Below are 19,711 nucleotides of genomic sequence, written 5' to 3' on the forward strand. Positions count from 1 at the left end.
GACTCCACCCCAACTTCTGCTTCTCCCAGATACCAGAATGAGGCCCTTCAGGAGAACATGTGTATCCTGCCCAAACAGGCCCTAATTCCAGGGTTTAGTCCTGAGCGGGAGGAACAATTCTTCAGGAGAACTTGTGTGTCCTGCCCAAACAGGCCCTAATTCCGGGGTTTAGTCCTGAGCGGGAGGAACAATAAACCTTCAGGTTTGGGAGATCTAAATCAAACACCTACCTAAATCCTACCCCTCCCTAAATTAAATTTTTTTGGTGTTCCCACTTTGCTTTGAGCTCTCGGGTCTGGTTTAGGAAACGTGTAAGTTAATTTTAATTCTGCTCCTAAAGTGTAGCCGCTGGGAACAGCAGCAGGAGGGTCAGATGGTGCTTTTCCTCCCCGTGTTTGCTCTCTGGCATCCAGCTGACAACTCCAGCCAGCGCTGAGCGAGCCTGGGAGGCTGCGAGTCCCCCTGGCCCCAGCTGGGCTGTTTGTTCTCTGCTGGGCACTGAGCCGGGGAGAAAAGCAGGATTTTCCTCCCTGTTTTGAATTTCTCCACTCTGCTGGACTTTTTGTCTTGGTTGGGAAGCGACAGAGCCTCGAGAAGGGAGACGAAGGAGCCACTATTTCCCATCCACTCGGGCTGGCTCCGCTCGCCTCCGGTTGCTGGTTAATATTTTTTGCAGCAAGGGCCGAAGGGACGGAAGAGGAGGAGGAGGAGGAGGAGAGCATCAGAGGAAGGCAGGGGCCCCACGCCATCACAGCAGGAAAAGCCAGTCTGGAGTGAGCATTGCTGGTGAGTGGAGCTTGGTGGGAATATGCCATGGTCTGTCCAAGAAACTCCTGTGTGTCACGGGATTTCCAAGTGGGAGTTTGTGGTTTGGCAAAGTTGTGAGGGACGACGAGTGTTTTGGTGGCTATGTGGCAGTGAGCAGGGGGTCTCAGGGGGGTGGTTTCTATGGCTCATGGCTCATATGGGAAGGGGATGTGCTGTCCTACAAGACCCCATTGTCACCCCCCTGTGCATCCAAACCCATGTGCTGGGAGCAAACCCTGAGTCGTGTCCCCAACCAGGACCTACATACATACTGCTGTGTCTGCAGGCAGGATCTGTCCCTGTTCCCCCCCAGCAGACATTGCACCACCCTCTGATAGGGAGCAAACCTGTCACCTTGATTGTGGTCAAACAGCTCCTGGATTCCTGGGGGAAAAAACAAAGAATGATTTCTGGCGGCGTGAGAAAGCACAGGATTGCCAAGCCCTGGGCATTCCCAAGCCTCTTTTTTAACGGGACCCCTCTGAAGCGTGTTTGGGATCCCATTTCCCTGCTGGAAGGGAATCCCTAGAACTCACTCAGGGATGTGCCCTGTGAGGCTCACTAAGCCCCTGCACAGCACCCAGAGATGCTGCTGCCACCGAAACTGGTGAGATGAGCAGAGCCAGGCTGGCTGGGAATCCCTACCCATGCCAACCAGGTGCTTTTGGGATTTGCAGGTGGAGATGTCTTACATGAGCTGTGCCCTGCGGGCAGCTGCCCCACGCTGCCTCTCAGCCCCCTGGAGAACCCCCCGAGCCTTCAGCAGCGAGACAGGCCCCACCACGAAGAAGAGTGTCCCATACCAGAAGACACTGAAGGAGGAAGGCTCTGGGAGTGGGGAGCCCACCCGGCCCCCACCGTCCTCAGCCGAGGTGGTGGTGGTTGGAGGGGGCAGCCTGGGCTGCCAGACCACCTACCACCTCACCAAGCAGGGTGTCACCAACGTGGTGCTGCTGGAGAGGGATCGCCTGACCTCGGGCACCACTTGGCACACAGCAGGTGAGGCAGTGGGCACAGTGTGATGGGCTGAGTTTGGTTCAGAAGGATGTCTTGGTAATGCTTTCCCAAGCTCAAATACAGATTGTGGTGCAGGGATGAGCACAGAGCTCTGCCTGTGCAGCTCCAGTGGGGAGAAGGATGGGGAAGGCACAGGCAATGCTGAGCTGTGTGTAGGGATATCCAACGTTTGGGATGTGTTGTCCATGGAGTCAATGCATTGCACAGACTGCTGGACAATTTGAGCTGTAAATGTGGAGAATTTCAGGGTTTCTGTTCTTCCTTTTGGCATAACTTTTGTTTCTTTAAAGATCCCCCAAAATTTCTTCCTTTTCTTTCTCAGATTTATATGACCACAGAAAAAGGAAAATTTATTTACACACTTTTTTTTCCCCTCCTACTTTAAGCCAATCTGCTTTGATAGGGAGAGGGAGCTATATAAGCATTTATGTGTTTTGTCACTTTTTGGGGTCATCCACTCCATAAATGCCTTTTCTTCCCATTCATTTAATGCTGGAGGAAAACAGAAAATCAGTAGTTTGTAGCATTCCCACGGCTCCACGAGATGGAGCAAGAGCCCTGCAGGGTGATACAGGACAGCGTGGGACCACGAGGCTCCCTCTGCATCCCTCTCCAGGTGATGTAAGGCTGGCAGAGCATTATCCCACCCGTGGGCTGTCTGTGTGTGTGTGTCCCCAGGTCTCCTGTGGCAGCTGCGTCCCAGCGATGTGGAAGTGGAGCTGTTGGCACACACGAGGGATGTGGTCAGCAGGGATCTGCCAGAGGAGACAGGACTGCACACGGGCTGGGTGGAGAACGGAGGGCTCTTCATCGCCTCCAACAAGCAGCGCCTTGATGAGTACAAGAGGCTCATGTCGGTAGGGAGAAGCCCCTTGGTGTGTCCCCCTGAGTGGGTGGGCTGCAGGAGGTGGCATTTATTTAGGAGCAGGTCTGGGAGTCCCAGGATTGCAGAGCCCCTGAGTCTCTGGATGCCTTCTGACATGCAGAGCTGCTAGTGGCCTGGGATGGCCTTCCAGGGCAACCTCCTGACTTTCTTAAGGCTGCCAAAATCTGGCAAAGTTCTCCAAAGTTGGCAAAATTAACACCAACCATGGATTTTTGACCATTCAGATATCAGCAGCATCATTTTCCCCATTTTACAGGAGTGGTAGCATCATTTTTTCCAGCTGCACAGCTTGCATGTGAATACAAGGGCATATTCCCTGAAATCTGAGCAGTCCAACTCATCCCACACTGGATTTAGGTCTTGCCCTGAGGCAGCAGTTTCTTCACATGGGAGATAAGCATGTCCTGGGGGGTCTCCTCCTCCTCCCTCAGCAGCAAGTGATGAGCAAATTTTTTGCTACCTGTTTGAGCTCCTGGTTTTCTTGTCCCTTGGCAGTTGGGGAAGGTGTATGGTGTGGAGTCCTATGTCCTGACCCCATCACAGACCAAGGACCTGTACCCACTGATGAACATTGATGACCTGTATGGAACACTGTATGTCCCCAAGGATGGCACCATGGATCCAGCTGGGACCTGCTCGACGCTTGCCAGAGCAGCAACTGCCAGAGGCGCTACGGTAGTTCTTAATTAGTAATTATTCATTAATGCCTGTTCATCCTGGGAGGAGATTTCATCCCCTTCTTCCCCGTCACTTTCTTTCCCACTGGAGCAGAGCTGCTCCTGCAGCATCAGGTCTTTGCCAGGGTGTTGTCCTGTTTGCTTTGGCTGTTTGGGTCACAGTGACAAAGTTGGAAGGAAGATCCAGGGAATATGTAAGATGGAAAAAAGACTTTTGGGAGGAAGACAAGGTACCCAAGGCAGGAAGATGGCCATTGCCAGACTGCTGCTGAGATTCAGCTTTCCCGGATTCAGGGCTGATGTCAGGCAAACTGGATTGTCCCCCTGCCCTTGTGTCCCTGCTGTGACTCTGCTGCCCTTCCTCTGCCACCAGATCATCGAGAACTGCCCAGTCACTGGCATTCAAGTCAGAGCTGATGATTTCGGGGTGAAGAGGGTGTATGCAGTGGAGACAGCCCATGGGACCATCCAGACTCCCTGTGTGGTGAACTGTGCAGGTACAGGGTGCAGGTGGCTTTGCATCCTGTGAGCCAGATGGTCTGCAGGAGTCATTGTCCCCACACCTGGCTGTCACCCCCAGACCCTGCAGCTCTCTGGCAGGGTGGGAGGACAGAGGGGGGCTCAGCATGGGGTTGCTCTCTTGGCAGGTGTGTGGGCTCGAGCCCTGGGCAGACTGGCTGGTGTGCATGTGCCGCTGGTGGGGATGCATCATGCCTACGTGGTGACTGAGCGCATCGAGGGCATCCAGGTCAGTCCTGCATGGCTGGGGATCAGCTCCTCTGCTCTGGAGCACAGTGCTGGCAAGGCAGAAAATCCTCCTCTTCCTGGGACCCCCAGACCTGTGGGAACTCCCTCCCTATTCCTGTCTTCAACATGAGCATTTGCTGCCTCTTGGGGAAGTGCAGAGCCAGCAGCTTCCTCTCCTGAAAGGGTTATCAGACTTATTTGCTGCCTCTTGGGGAAGTGCAGACCCAGCAACTTCCTCTCCTGAAAGGGTTATCAGACTACCTTGAGCAGAGTCAGATTTAATATTTAACAATGGTGTGACTGGCAGGATAATTTTTTTTTCTCAGTAGAATTATTATAGGAGTGTCTGATAGCAGCATTCATAAAGGTCCCAAACCCTTTCAGAACAAGCCCCAGTCCTTGCAGGCAGAGGTGTAGCTCTCCAAACATTTCTATACTGTCCCAAGAAATCTGTTCCTGCCATGGAGCTGCAGAGAATTGTTCAGGAGTCAAAGGAGGTTTCGTTCTCTCAGGCACTAGTGCTTTGAGGGTGACACATTAATTAGTTTCCATCCCACTGACACCCTCTGTGTCTGACCTTTCAGTCCAAGGTGCCTCATTGTGGTGTCTGTGATTACATTTCTATCCCAGTGATTCTGCTGTGCCCTACGAACACAAGAAGAAAGACTTTTCAGAGAAGAGACAGCTTGCAGACCTCAACGCCTCCTGTTCAATCCACTTAATTCCACTTCTCAACACGGATTTCAGTAGGCCCTACACCAATGCTTCCATGTTATCTAAATGTTTCTCCATCCATTATTCACGAGAACAAATCCCTCATTCTTCATGCACTGCTGCCTGAGTGTTGAGCTGCTGCTTCCTCCAGTGGAGGTGGATGGCAGGGGAGTGATGTATTCTGAGCTAGGATCAACCACAGGGGCTGCTCCCACTCTCCTGAGCATCCCTGGTGCTGCTTAGGTGTCTGTGTAAGCTGTTTTGCCCATGGTTTGGCCAGATGGGTGCTCTTCCCTTGGGGCAACTTAAGCACTCAAATTTTAGGGCTGAGGGAACACCCATGGAGCCACTGCTGCTCCCATCCTTAGCAGGTCACCAACTCTCTGCCCTGAAACTCAGCCTCTCTGGGCCATGTCTGGGTGTCCCCCTCTCACCCTCTGCTCCCCCTCCCTGTTTTTCAGAACATGCCGAACGTTCGTGATCACGACGCCTCAGTGTATCTCCGTCTCCAAGGCGATGCCCTTTCCGTGGGTGGTTATGAGTCAAACCCCATCTTCTGGGAGGAGGTGAGCCATGCCAAGAGGTTTTCTGGGGGAACAAGGCAGGTTTCCAGGGAACCCACCTCGGAGGGATGGGTGCAGGCCTGAGCACCTCCACCCCGGGCACCTCTGTGGGTACCAACCTCTGTGTGGCTGGTGGAGAAAGCACAGGAGGTTGTCTTCCCTTTGAGTCTGCCTGTGGCACAGATATCTGATGCAGAAACAACAGGAATGAGATGTAAAGGCTGGGCTGGGGAGATTCAGAGGGCATCATGTGCCCTGTGCCTAATCCCCTTATCCAGGTGCAGGTGTCTGCCCTGGACCTTTGGCTTGGCTGCTCATGAAAACCCAAAGAAACCAGAGAATGCAATGAAGCCTCTATTTATCTTCTCTGAGGTTGCCAGAGCTGAGAAGTTCATACACCATCAGCTGTACTCTATTCTAAGTCCTGATTCCTGTTTCCCACCTTCAGATATCTGAAAAATTTGCTTTTGGCCTCTTTGATCTGGACTGGGATGTTTTCATGCAACACATTGAAGGTGCCATCAACAGAGTACCAGTGCTGGAGAAAACAGGCATTAAATCCACTGTCTGTGGGCCAGGTAATGTGGCTGTGGTGGCACTGTGGTGACTGGGTTCCTCCAAGAAGGCAAAGGGAAACTTCATAACCTGGGGAGAAGAAAAACTCTCGGAACATGGAGAAAGCACCAATGATCTGGCTGCAGTGGTGTCATCTTCCAAGGGGTGGCATTCCAGGCTTAGCCTGGGTGGAGAAATAGAATCATAAGTTTTTAGACTCACAGAATGGTTTGGGTTGGAAGGAATCTTTAAAGGTCATCTAGTGCCACCCCCTGCCATGGGTTCCTTTCCCTAGCCTGGGTTGCCTCAAACCCCATCCAACCTGGCCTGGAATACCACCAGGAATGGCACATCCACAGCTTCTCTGGGCAGCCTGTGCCAGTGCCTCAGCACACTTGTTGTAAATAACTTCTTTCTTATAATTTCTTATACTGTTATAGATTTCTTATCATCTAAATTGACCCTCTTTTAGTTTAAAACCATTTCTCTGGGGAGCTTATTGCCTTGGTCCAACCTGGGGGTGGCTAGTGCATATTTACAACTGATGTTGTGGCCACTGGGCTGGAAAATAGAGAAGCAGATTTTTTTTAAGCAGTGCCCATTGGTTTACCAAGTGTTATATAATTTTTTTTACTACTTACTTCTAGGCTGATGATGTTAGATTTACCCAGATTTACATTCCAGGCCATAGAGTGTGGAGTTAAAGGGCATGGAATTGTTGCAGTGGCAGCTGGAGGTGCTAACAGCCATCAAACCTGAGCCCTGCACACTTGGTTTGGCCTTAAAATGTACCATGTGCCAAAAAAATAAAATGTTAAAACAAAAATCTCTTTTTTCTGAAGCACTTAGAGGGAAACCTCTGAGGCCCTCAGGGAGGGAGTGGTGCTGCTGTACAAGGGGAAAGTAGAGCACATCTCCTGCCCCATGGTCGATCAAACATGATGTGTACAAGGTGGAGACCTTGGCCCTGTGTCCAGTGGTTTGATTACATTGTGGTGTGAGCAGAGCTGGTGCAAAACTGACTTCTGGTAGATGAATGTCTACACTTTGTAGTATAGTAGTATTATTTCCAGAGGGTCAGTGCTCCTCCTTTTCTCCTTCTCGATTTAAACCAGCAGCTTGTGACAGCTGAGTCACCCTGGGCTGAGGCAAATCACACAGGTTTGTCCTTGCTGCTGTGCCAAGGTCCCTGGGAGCCCTCAGTATCATCCCAGGGCAAAGTCAGCAGGGCTGGCAGGGGAGGTGCTTTGGGAGTTGCTCCATTAACCCAGTGAGTTTGTAGCCTGGTGTATCAGTACAGGGATATTGGCACATGAGAAGCTTTTCCTGTGACAATGGAAATACTTTTCTGGCTCTGCTCTTGCCTTCTCCAGAGCAGCAAAATCATGGGAAACAAGCTGGGCATTGCTGGGGGGAAGGATCAGACAATGCAGTGTTCCTTCTCTCCTTTCACACAGATGGATACACTGTGAAACAGGGAGGAGGATTGCACACCTCTCTCAGGGTGTTTTGCTGTACTCCCTAGTGAGGATTTGCAAGGGACTGTGGCTAATGGTCCTATGGGATAGCACTGACAGCAGGAGACATCATTAGCACAGGAGTCTTGGAAGACATCAGCAACAGTTCCTCAGCTGAATGATGTAGCTTAAAGTCATGAAATTTCCCAGCAGAAATCAATGAAGGTGAAATAGTCATCATCATGAAAAATGGTTCACATTTAAAAGGCAACAAACAGATAAGTGTAGCCCCTTGACTGGGGCAGTGGGAGAAAGGAAGAGATCCCACAGCACCTCATGCACCTTCCAGTTGGGAATTCATTTTTCTTCACATATTTTCAGTCTACCCCCCAACACCTGTGCTGGGAAGTCCTTGCTCTTGGTCCAATTCTGGCCCTATTAACCCATCTGGGAGCAGGATCAGCACAGGAAGCTGCAGGAAACCTGCTCCTAAAGTGTGTGATGTGACCCCAAAAGCCTGTCCTGGTGTGATGCCCCTCCTGGCCTCACTGTTACATCCCCTCTCTGTCTTGTAGAGTCATTCACAGCTGACCACAAGCCACTCATGGGGGAAGCTCCAGAAGTCAGAGGGTTCTTCCTTGGCTGTGGCTTCAACAGTGCTGGTAAGAGAAATGTGAAGAGATCACACCGTGGGCATCCCTATGCTGTGATTGTATCCCAGGCAGAGCCTGGCACTCACAGCCATGCTTGGCCTCCTGACCTCATCTGTGTCCTCACTTTTTCCCCCAGGGATGATGCTGGGAGGTGGCTGTGGGAAGGAGCTTGCTCACTGGATCATCCACGGGCGACCAGAGAAGGACATGTATGGCTACGACATCAGGCAAGTCACCCTGACTGTCCCAGATCCCCATGGGCTCCTTCACTGACACTTTTCATCCTTGGCTGGTCCTTGGGGATGGTTTCCAGACAGGACTGGATGCTGCCATTGGGATTGGGTGTCCGGGCAGCATTTGTCACAGCCTGTGTCCCTCCAAGGAGCTGGAATCAATTACATGCAATGGCTCTAATGAATTTACACACGGGGTTTATCTCATTTGCCTCATTCCACTTCTTGCTTCCATCAGGCACAAGGAGATTGCAGTGATGGGGAAGGATGGGGTAATTACGTTTGGGTTTTGTTGTTGTTCAATTAGTGCCGTGCCTAATCCTCTAAGTTAATAATCTAGGGGATGATTTCAACAGCAGAAAGATTAGCTTTGCCCCCCTCTGCAGCACCACACGGGCTGGGAGTTTTGACTGTGCAGATGTTGGCTCAGTAATTGCTTTTGACTTGCTTGATTATCTTTGATTGGGTTTGGGCTTTCTTGCAGGGCTGTTAGTGACAGCAACCACCTTGTCAGGGACAAAGCTTTGAAAAAAATCATGTTGCTTTAGTGGCAAAGCTGGTAAATGCCCTACTGGCTCAGGCTGGGGGAATGGAGTATCAGAACCTGCAGAGATCAGTGGGAGATGCCTCCAGCTCCCTTCTCCAGCAGCTGGGATGGGGATGGAGCAATGGAGAAATCCCCAGGCTGGGCACCACCACAGCCCTTGCAGGGTTGACCTACACCAAGGAACCTCAGCCACACTCAGAGCAGCCACCCCTTGCACCTGGATCACCTGAGCATCTCCCATAACCCATCTGACCCATCATCAAGCTGTCACTCTCATTTTATCCTTTTGGTGATGATTACTAAGATCCTCTTTAAATAACTCCTTTTTCCACACATTTCAATATTTATCCTCTCAAAACACTCGTAAATATTTCATCTGGCAGCTGCTGCCAGCTTGCTGCTGTCAAAAATCCAGCACACTGGTGAAGGGACTGGGGCTGCTGGGATGACTAGGGGTAGCAGGGACATGCCATGTGTCACCTGCTGCCTGTCCCTTGCCATCTGCTCTCACAGCAAGTCCATGGCTGCTTTTGAGGAGCATCACTTGGATTGCTTGCAGAGCTCAGCCCTAGTGCCCTGGTCTCCTCTACACCCAGGCAGCAGGAAGGGAAGCTCCAAGAATTGTTTTCAAAGTCCCTAGAAATGACATTTTTTCTTGCCTTTTGTCCTCCTTTTCTCCAGCCCCTGGAAAGGTGCCACAGTGCCCAGGTCTGTTCTCTATGAGTTATAGGTCTCTGGTAATAACAACCTGAGCGTGTGCTGAGCTGGCACATTCCTTCAAGGAGCTTTTTTCTGTTTGAAAAATGAAAATATGTCAAATGAATTTAAAATGATTTGGGTTTTATTTATATTTCAGGCTGGGGAGAATTGGATGAAAAATATAAGGAACGTCCAGGGCTCATTCCCTTGTCAGGGCTGCATTTAAACCTGGGGTGTGCTCTAAGGCTGCCCCATGCTGAATTGGAAGAGATTTAACCTCAAATTTCATTTTCATCTATATTCCCCACTCAGTAGGGCTCTATCCTGCTCCCAGTTGCTCTGGGGTAGGGCTGGGAGCTCAGTGGTGGCTGCAGTAAGTGCCCAGCTCCAATGTCCAGCACTGTGGCATGGCCAACACCAAGCCCTGTTTGGTTTCTCTGCTCTCCTACCCATGAAACTGGTGCAGGCACAGCAATATTACACCACAGCAGCTGCATCCACATCTGGGTCTGGTCAAGAGGGCCATGCCCTCAGAGAAAAGGCATCCCATGAGAGCTGGTGGGCTCATCCTCATACTGCCCTCTCCCTCCTTCCAGGAGATTTCACCACTCCCTCACTGACAACAACCGCTGGATCCGGGAGCGGAGCCACGAGTCCTATGCCAAGAACTACTCTGTTGTCTTCCCCCACGATGAGCCACTGGCAGGACGCAATGTGAGGAAGGATCCCCTGCATGAGGTGAGGACACACACCCCCAGCCCATGCTGGCATATAAGGAGTGATGTGAGACCCACACAGCATCCTTGAAGCAAAAAAAGAGGTCATGAGGAGTGGCTGGAGCCATATCGCTTCCCAAAGCAGCTTGTTGCATCCATGCTCTTATCCATCCATCCTGGCGAGTTCCCTGATGGATCTCAAACCTCAGCTGAGGCTATGGACCATTTAATGGTAGAGATACCAAGCATTCCCATGATATTTGACTTAGCAGATATGGCTTAAGAGGCTGGTGATGATCACTGGGCAAGGGAAAAGTGAAGAGAAGGGCTCAGATGCTGAGTACATTCATAGAATCATAGAATCAACCAGGTTGGAAGAGACCTCAAAGATCATCGAGTCCAACCCTACTGCTAGCCTGACTCCTGGACAGCTGTGAGGGCTGAGGGACACTGGATGCTCACAGGAATCTCCTGGCCCTGCTCAAATTCAGCAGCAGCTTCTCCCCAAATCAACATCTTTCAGTATGGAGTGAGGCTGGGACATGAGAATTGGGAAGAGTGGGGAACAGATGTGTCTCTGCAGAGCTGGTTTTGCACCCTGGAGCCACCAGCCAGAGCTCCCCCCTGCTCTTGCTTTTGTTAGCCACTTCCTCACACAAATCTCCATAGGTGAGAACTCTCAAGATGCAGCACTTGAGCAAAAATCCCAGTTTCCAGCAGTTTGCTGCACCAACAGCATCACAGCCACCACAGCTCAGAGCCCCCAAAGTCACCCAGTACACCTGAGATGCTCAGGGTGACTCAGCACCAATGTCTTGTCCCATCTCATCACTGCCAGCCCCAGTCCCAACCCTGGCAAGGAGCAGCCACATTTCCTGAGCCCATTTGTGCTTGGCTCTGATTCATATCACACCATTCCTCTTCCAAGGGAGAGCAGAGGCTCAAGCAGTAAAACAGACATCCCTGCCTCCCGGCCCCCGGTGTTTGGTTGACAGCTCAGTTGTTTTGTGTCACTGAGGATGCAATTTATTTTTTAATAGCATGTCTAATAAGCAATGCCCATTTGACTGACAGCCTGGTATTTATCCGTGCAGCTCCAGAACATGTGCTGTGTTTTATAAATAGGCACTGAATCATTTCTAAAATGTTCAACAAAATCTATTCTTTTCTGAACAGAGGCACCAAACAGAAATATCTTAATGGATCCCTAATTAATTGCATGCAAAGAGATTTTCCTGAGAGCACAGAGGAGGAATGAGAAGGTTGCCATATAAATCTTAAATGTTATAATGTAATTGCTCTGTAAACATCAGGGGGAGTCTTGGTCTCTGGATGGAGCATCTCTTGGTCAGTAATTCAGGCACCACAGTGCAGGTTTTGGTGGTGTGCACAGTTGGGCTGCACAATCCTTGCCTCTTGACTACCCTTGAGGCAAACAGCCTTCTTGTGGGGGACAAAAATCAGGCAATTTGCAGGCAGCTGGGGTTTGCCACTGCTTTAAAAGACACACCACAGCACTGATTTTGCCTGTTGATAGCCAAAGCCAAGAGATCACAAGTTGCTGTGGAACATGAACCTACACCCGAGGAGGGCAGCCTGGGTACTGAAAAAAACAAAAAAAAGCAGGAAGAAGACTTTGTTTTAACCATTTTCTCCCGTTTCTGTTGTGTAGGAGCTGCTGAAACAGGGCTGTTTTTTCCAGGAGAGACATGGCTGGGAGAGACCTGGCTGGTTCAGCCCTGGGGGAGCAGCCCCGGTAAGCATGGCACATGTTTTGAGGGGTGTTCAGCCTGGAGGGTACCAGCTGTGCCCAGTGCATGTAGGATTCTTCCTATGTGTGCAGTGTGTGACATACTGCAGGCAGCTGCATGTCTTCAAAATGGGTCTGTAGATGTTTGGGGCTTTAATGCACTGGAACAGCTGTAAGAGGCAGATTTGTGTGTGCATGTTGTGTCTGTCTGTCTCCCTGTCCCTCTGCAACAGGCAGCATCTGCCCAAAACATCTCCAAAGAGGTGGTGCTGCTCTTGTGCCTGGATATTGAAGAGAGGAGTGGGCAGGGATGCTGGGGTGGGGACCCATCACTATGGACAGGGATGCCAAGGTGGGGAACATCACTGAGGATGTTATTAGTGGGGACCATAGACAGGGATGCTGGATTAGGGACCCATCACCACAGCCAGGTCCTGCATGGACCCACTCCTCTCCTGTTGTGGGGTGAATGTGACTAGGAGTCCTTTGGCTCTGACCTCACATCATCCTCCTCACTGTCCCCATCCTCCCACCTCCCCCAGGTCCTGGATTACGACTACTACGGCGCGTACGGGCAGAAGCGTCACAAGGACTACACCTACAACCAGCTGCTGGGGGATGAGTACACCTTTGATTTTCCCCCTCACCATGACGTTGTGAGTCTGGGGCTGACAGCCTCCCCCTCCCCTGGCCAAAACTGCTGGGCACACCTGGATCTGAGGGAGATAGAGGCAGCAGAACCTTTGCCACATCGCTGCTTTGGGTAGAGTTGGTGAGGCTCAGAGGGAGGGAAGCAATGAGCTTTGCCCAAAACTGGCAAAATCATTCCAAAAAGATGAAGAGAAATGTGGAGCATGTGCTTGGAAGTCTCAGCGGAGAGGCCAGAGGAATTATGCTGCTGCTTTCCTCAATGAAAGTGTTGAGATTAGCTTGGGGAAAAAAAATCAATTTGATTAAATGTAACTGTTATTAATGACAACTGTCACTGTGTTAGTGAGGTGAGGAGTGGGATCAAACATACAAGCTCATCTGTCAGGCTTACTTGCTTTAATACCTGACTTTTTCAGGAGTGTTTGGAAGCTGTACAGCCTTTAAAGGCACCAGGCAAGTGCCTTGGTATCATTTCCCATTACATAAATGGTTTAATTTGTTTCTCCCTTGGTGAGGTGAGAGCATGGCTCAGCTTCAGCACTGTGTTTGCTTTAATTGTAGATCAAGAATGAATGCTTAACATGCAGAAACGCCCTGGCTCTCTTTGACATGTCTTATTTTGGGAAATTCTACCTGGTTGGTCCTGAAGCTACAAAAGCAGCGAACTGGTTGTTCACTGCTGACGTGAGCAAAGCACCAGGTACCTGCTCAGCCCTTCATTTCAGCTGCACGCTGGGGAAATCACACCCCAAAACAAACCAGGGGGACCCAAATTGGCTTTTCTTTCAAATGCTGCTTTTGCAGAGAGCGTGGGAAGTGTGTGGGAGTGACTGATTTCCCTGTCCTCGCTGGAGGCTGAATTCTGCTCTTTTACACAGGGGCTCAGTGCTCTGAGCTTGGGGGTGAGGGTGGGAGGGTCTGGCCCTCTGGCTCCAGCTGTGGCATCACTGGAGATGGGATGGGTACTGGGGTAAGCCAAACACAACCATCACCAGCTGCAGTTTGCTGCCCCTTTTTCCAGGGCTGGGAGGGTTTATGGCATTTCCAAAGATGCAGGTTCAACTCCTCACACAGAAAAGAGGAAAAATCATTGCTGCTTTACCCTTCCTGGTGCTGGGACACACAGGGTCATTCAGGGCATAGTCAGGCAGTGGCAGCTGATGTAACACTGGGGATACATTTTCCTGCTATCCACCTCCTTCTGCCAGACCCACAGCTCCATGCTGGGGCTGGCTGATGGGCAGTGGTGCCTGTCTCCTTCCCACAGGCTCCACTGTGTACACCTGCATGCTGAACAAGCAGGGTGGTGTGGAGAGTGACCTGACTGTCAGCCGGATCAGCCCTGGGAGCCCATCCTCCCCCCTGGCCCCTGCCTTTGAAGGTAAAAGTCTTGAGCACAGGGATGCTGGAGGTGGGAGTGTTTCACCCTCTCCCAGTTCATCTCCCAGCCTCTTCCACTGTTTTTTTCCAACTGAGTCAATGCAAGCAAAGACCCTTCCAGTCCCATGAAGGTGGCAGGTTTAGTCCAGCATCTCCTCCATCCCTGCTGTGCTGGAGGGGCTGCAGGCACAGGGGTGATTGCATTTTCCTAATGGCAGCCACCTGGCTTTTTCCACCTTCACCTCTCAGTCCCTGTAACCTGATTATCAGTCCTTGTCCCCAGGGCCCTGCACTGCTCAGCAGTGTTATTGGGTTTGTCCAGCCCTGGCTGGCAGCTCTGATCTCCGTCCGAGTCCTTATCAGCTGCAATAAAGAGGAATTGAAAGGGAGCAGAGCAGCCTAGAGGGCAGAAATGGCATTAGGAAGTGGAAGAGGAGGATGCTGAGCTTGGCTCTGACAGCAGCATCAGGGCTGCCACCAGACAGGAGTTTGCACTGGGGTGGGCAGTGCCTGTGGAGCCCTGACCCCCACACTGTCACCTTCAGATGTGCTGTGGGGGAAATCTCACACCCCTAGCCCCAGTGTGGTAAGGTGCCAGTGAGCTCTTCCCTCCCTGTGGGAGAATCCTTCATCCCTCCTGTCTGGGGCAAAGGAAGAAGGGTGATGGGAAGTGGATGGCAGAGCTGCAGGGTTTGTCGGGCAATGGAGGAGTTTAATCACAGCAAAGTCTATTTTTCCAATTACAGTAGGTGGCTGCACTTATTATCATTATGACAGATTATCAGAGAGCAATTTTGTAGTGGCAGGAAAGACAGAGGGAAGATTGATTACATATTAATCTGCTCTCAAACTCCATCCCTGGGTTTTTTCTGCCCAGGATCACTGATGGACTCCATACCTGGGGTTTTTTCTGCCCAGGATCACTGATGAGATGCCATTCCTCCTAGTACACAGTGCAGCCTCTGCACTGGTTATGGTCTGATTGCTGCAGCATTCCCTGCTCCTACCTGTAGCTCATAGCTCCCTTCACACTTAAGGATCTGTTCTGTGCTGGGACAAAAGAGCAGATGCTTTTGCTGTTGGTCTCAAGGGACAAAGAGCCAAAGCTCTTGAGTCTGAAAGGCTTCTTGGGGGGGGTGTATTCCAGGGGATGGCTACTACCTGGCTATTGGTGGGGCTGTGGCCCAGCACAACTGGTCCCACATCACTGCTGTGCTGCAGGACATGAAGCTCCAGTGCAAACTCCTTGACTGCTCAGAGGAATTGGGTATGATGAGCATCCAGGGCCCCCTGAGGTGAGAGTGGGGAGAGGGATGTTTGGCCATGGAGGGATGGAAGGAGGGATGTGTGGATGGAGGGAGGAATGCAGGGGTGGAGGGAGGGATGTCTCAGATACAGGTCCTCATGTTGGGCAGGGGTAGGTGTGATCCCCATGAATATAGATGATGATCTGGTTGGAGTAACACTCCATTTTATGGGGAACTGAAATTTCTGTTGAGGCTCTCGCAGTATTGCACATCACCCACATTCTTTGGAGGGAGAATTCTGTCTTGCCAACAAGATGAGAGAGCAAGGTTTAGGGATGCCCCTCAGGGCAGGCTGACAAGTTATGTTATTTCACCAAATCCTCTTTGCTGTTTCCCACAGCCGTGTTGTCCTCCAAGAAGTGCTCGACACCGACCTCAGCAATGAAGCCTTCCCCTTCTCCACCCACAAAATCACCACAGCTGCAGGATGCACGGTAGGGTGGGGACAGCCCCTGAGCTCCCCAGGGAGGTCTGTGCTCTGGGATGATCACCAACCAACCTGCAGAGCCAAGCATTGAATCACAGAATGGTTTGGGTTGGAAAGGACGTGGGAGATTATCTTGTTCTGACCCATCTGCAATGGGCAGGGACACCTTCCACTAGCCCAGGTTGCTCCAAGCTCCATCCAGCCTTGCCTTGAACCCTCCCAGGGATGGGGCAGCCACAGCTTCACTGGGCAACCTGTTCCAGTCTCTGGACATCCTCTGCTGGGGAGCCTGTCTGTCTCCACATTATTGCAGGGAGGTTTTGGTGTGGGTTTTTTTTGTTGGAAAAGGCCAAAACCCAGTGTGGAAGCAGGGAGTTTACATCCCTGATTGCCTGCCAGGTGCCAGCCTGCTCTGCCAGCTCTCCCACTGGTGTCACAGCCTGGGCTGAGCCTGGGGAAGGGACATGGTGACTCATGGCTTTGCAGTGATGGCAGAGGAACAAGAGACGCCTGCTATGGATTAGGGTGAGCACTCGTGATGAGATTTATCTAGCACTCTAGACACTTTCCATTTCCCCCTACTCATAAAAAAAAAAAAGGGGATGATTTAATGTAAAGCATGTCATGCACTGGCAGCAAGGGCTGGGCAGCCTAGGAGCTGCTGTGTTTGATCACTGGAGGAGTCTGACAGCCTTAAGCTTCCTGTACAAGCACAGATCAGCCTGCATTTGCCCAGACTTCAGGGCTCCCTTCAGCCCTTATGTGCTGCTTTATGCTAACACCTTGGGTGAGACCCCTCGGTGTCAGAGCAAGGGGACAATAAGTTCTTTGGGGTGATGGTTGTAAGCAGCATTGTTGCCTGGCTTGGGTGGATGGGGGTGCTGACAGGCGTGAGCATATGTCTTGAGTGTGACAGTCCTCAGCAAGCTGCAGGAGATGCCCCTTGCCCAGACTGGCAGCCTGGAGGCTCTGCCAGGACCTGCAACCATGGGTTTAACACATCGTGTGGTGTCGCTCGGAGGTGTCGAGGGAAGAAGGCTCAGCCCAAAGCAGTTTGGTGTCATTGACTGCGTTGCAAAGAGGTTGATCAGTCCCCATGGTCTGCTGGGAGGTTTCACAGCACTGTCTGCCTGGTTAAGACTCCTCCATCTCACCTGGTTCAGTGAGAAAAGTGTCTTAAATCTCCCTCCCACCTCGCCCAGTGGGGATCAACGGGGTCTGAAGTTGTCTCTGGGGAAGGGGGTGATGGCAGCTCTTTGGGGAGTTCTGTTATGTGTGAAGCTGCTGATTGAGCCTGCTTGAAACACCCTAAATAGAAGAGCTGGTGACCACGAAGTGTTGTTTTGTCAAAAGAGAAATGTCCTGGGAAAACTTGCTGCTGGCAAGTTTGGGTATCAGGGGAAAAGCTTTTGCAAGGTTTCCTGAGAAGCTGTGCCTTGGTTTCTTTCAGGGGTTGGAATGGACCTTAGAGATCATCCAGTCCCAACCCCCTGCCCTGGGCAGGGACACCTCCCACCAGAGCAGGTTGCTCAAGGCTCATCCAACCTGGCTGTGAACACTGCCAGGGTTGGGGCAGCCACAGCCTCCCTGGGCAACCTGTGCCAGTGTCTCACCACCCTCATATGAAAAAGCTTTTTCCTAATATCTGGCCTAAATTTTCCCTTCTTCAACTTGAACCCATTACCCCTTGTTCTATCACTGCAGTTCCTAACAAAGTCCCTCTCCAGCTCCCCTGTAGCCCCTTCAGATACTGAAAGGATACTATGAGGTCTCCACACAACCTTCTCTTCTCCAGGCTGAACAGCCCCAACTCCCTCAGTCTGTCTTTACAGGGGAGATGTTCCAGTCCTCAATTATTATATTGATGTTTATCCCATACGAAATATTCCTTGTGTTGCAAAAACATCCCTTTGGAAGAGTGGGTCAAGTTTGTACTCCATCTTTCCCATGGGAAATCTGGGCAGGCTGCACTCCCAGGGCATCCCTCTCCTGCCTGGCAGGAGAGACTGTGCTGAGCACTTGTTCTGGCTCTTGGGCTGGTGCCTGATGAGGGATGAAGGGAGTGAAGGTGCAGCAGTAAATCTTGTAAGAGGCAGCAGGAAAGCTGGAGCTGGAGGCAGGCAGGATGTTAGTGGAATTGGGTTAAGCCACGCGCGGCCACTTTTCATTCAGAATTAAAGTGGCTTTAATTTGACTGCAGCTGGCTGCTGAAGGGATTGCTGCTAGATCAAATTAGGCCTTCTTGATTTGTGAGCAAGAGCCTGGCCAGGGTTTAGGGTGGTTTAACTAAGTCACAGATTTTGCTCAAGTCAGATTAATCCTCCAAACCATCACCATCAGTGTACCCTAAGCTCTGGGTGCTGAAAATACACAGTGTGCCCAGTGGCCCTTTGGGAAGGAACTGTGGCCCAAGGGACCTTGAAGCCAATTCACTGGTGTAGGCTGTCCAAAATGCTGAATTATAGTCTCCACCAGTGAGTTATAATCCTTCCCACATCCTCCCTTGTCACGCCTGTAGCAAGCTGATATCATCTTGTAATAATCTGCTTATCCCCTGAGAAAGGTGTATAAATGTTCCTGTCTCCAAGAGTGTGATTAGCTTATTTGCATTTCACTTCAAGTTTAGAAAAAATAATCCTGTCCTTCGAGGAAGATAGAGCTGGTAGAAATTTTGTGGGGTTTTTTTTGAGTGTAAATTCCCTGATGGACAGAGAAAAGCTTTCCTGCCCGAGGGGTGTGGGCTGGGGGGACTCCCTGCCTGGTGCCAGGGCCACCCTTCAGGAGGTCTCCTTTGGTCCTCAGAGCATGGTGAACACCAGGAACTCCATCCCACATTGAAATTAGAGTGGGAGGATTTCTCAGGACAACAGGCTGAAGCCTTCACTGATATTATCACCTTCCAGGGGGGATTAAACTGAACCCAAAATCTTTACAAAGTTATTGCTGAGGTTTTCATGCATTAACTCAGTTGCTGAACAAAATCAGCTGGAGTGAAAGGTGAGTTCCAGCAGAGTTAATGAGTCTGGAAATTACCGTTTGGTTTGTGAGTTTATATATAGCATCTCTCATTGTATTGAACAGCAGAGAAATGCTGCCCTTTGAATTTCACTGCTGGGTACAGGCTAAAGTTCAGGTTTTCATTTTCTGCAATACTTAAAGTGCTTTTGAATTGCTGCTCCAAAACCCAGGAATTGTTGCTATGCCACAGATCCAACTGATACCTAACAGAGAAACCTGTTCCTTGGGGAATTCTAGTCTAGTGCTCTCATTGTCTAGTGGGAGATGTCCCTGCCCAGGGCAGGGGGTTGGGACTAGATGATCTGTAAGGTCCATTCCAACCTCTTAACATTCTACATGGTACACCCTGCCTGGAGTACACTGATGTGGGGCAAACCCAACCTCTGCCTGTGCAAAGCTAATGACTGGCACCCCAATTTTCCAAGGATCCCTGGTTTTCTCTGGTGCACTGCTCTGCCTCACTGCTCTTACAGGGATGCTCACTCCCCTGGAGCAGCTGTGGTTTGAGGGGAAGTTTCTCCCAGGGGTAACTTGCTTTTGAATGTAAAATGCACTTTAGCTGCAGCACTGAGGAGTCGCAGGCAGGGTTAATGAGCTGGGAAGTTGCCTGTCAGTCCCTGGAGCATCTCCTGCCGCAATGAAGATGGAAGCAGCTTGATCTCTGGCTGTTCCCTAATTAGATGACACCTTTGTGTAGAGGAAAAAGCTTCTCTGCAGCCCTTGTGTGCACCTGGGGAAGGGACTGCCAGCCTTTGTGCCTCGCTGCAGGGCTGTGGCAGGGACCAGGGGAGGTCCCTACATGTTCCTTCCTCTTCTCCACTCCTATTGTAAAGCTTAAGGCTTCTTATAAGCTGCCTTAAGCTCTGCTTGAGGACATTATTTTTGCATTGGGATACAAGGGGAAGCA

General features: G+C 50.9%; 1 protein-coding gene across 1 annotated transcript in view; it reads left to right on the top strand.

The window, feature by feature from the left end:
- The first annotated feature begins 1,490 nt into the window (after window positions 1-1,490).
- Window positions 1,491-19,711, top strand: part of SARDH (sarcosine dehydrogenase) — a 21,931-nt gene continuing 3,710 nt past the window's right edge. The window contains exons 1-16 of the mRNA XM_009080046.1: window positions 1,491-1,806; window positions 2,503-2,681; window positions 3,206-3,385; window positions 3,761-3,884; window positions 4,035-4,135; window positions 5,310-5,414; window positions 5,860-5,989; window positions 7,999-8,085; window positions 8,213-8,303; window positions 10,152-10,293; window positions 11,944-12,027; window positions 12,564-12,677; window positions 13,234-13,372; window positions 13,940-14,053; window positions 15,200-15,347; window positions 15,700-15,793. Coding sequence (XP_009078294.1) covers window positions 1,491-1,806; window positions 2,503-2,681; window positions 3,206-3,385; window positions 3,761-3,884; window positions 4,035-4,135; window positions 5,310-5,414; window positions 5,860-5,989; window positions 7,999-8,085; window positions 8,213-8,303; window positions 10,152-10,293; window positions 11,944-12,027; window positions 12,564-12,677; window positions 13,234-13,372; window positions 13,940-14,053; window positions 15,200-15,347; window positions 15,700-15,793 — 2,148 coding nt within the window. The remainder of the gene's footprint in view (window positions 1,807-2,502; window positions 2,682-3,205; window positions 3,386-3,760; window positions 3,885-4,034; window positions 4,136-5,309; window positions 5,415-5,859; window positions 5,990-7,998; window positions 8,086-8,212; window positions 8,304-10,151; window positions 10,294-11,943; window positions 12,028-12,563; window positions 12,678-13,233; window positions 13,373-13,939; window positions 14,054-15,199; window positions 15,348-15,699; window positions 15,794-19,711) is intronic.

The sequence above is a fragment of the Acanthisitta chloris genome, unplaced genomic scaffold (assembly GCF_000695815.1).
Source record: "Acanthisitta chloris isolate BGI_N310 unplaced genomic scaffold, ASM69581v1 scaffold2068, whole genome shotgun sequence".
Classification (NCBI taxonomy): domain Eukaryota; kingdom Metazoa; phylum Chordata; class Aves; order Passeriformes; family Acanthisittidae; genus Acanthisitta; species Acanthisitta chloris.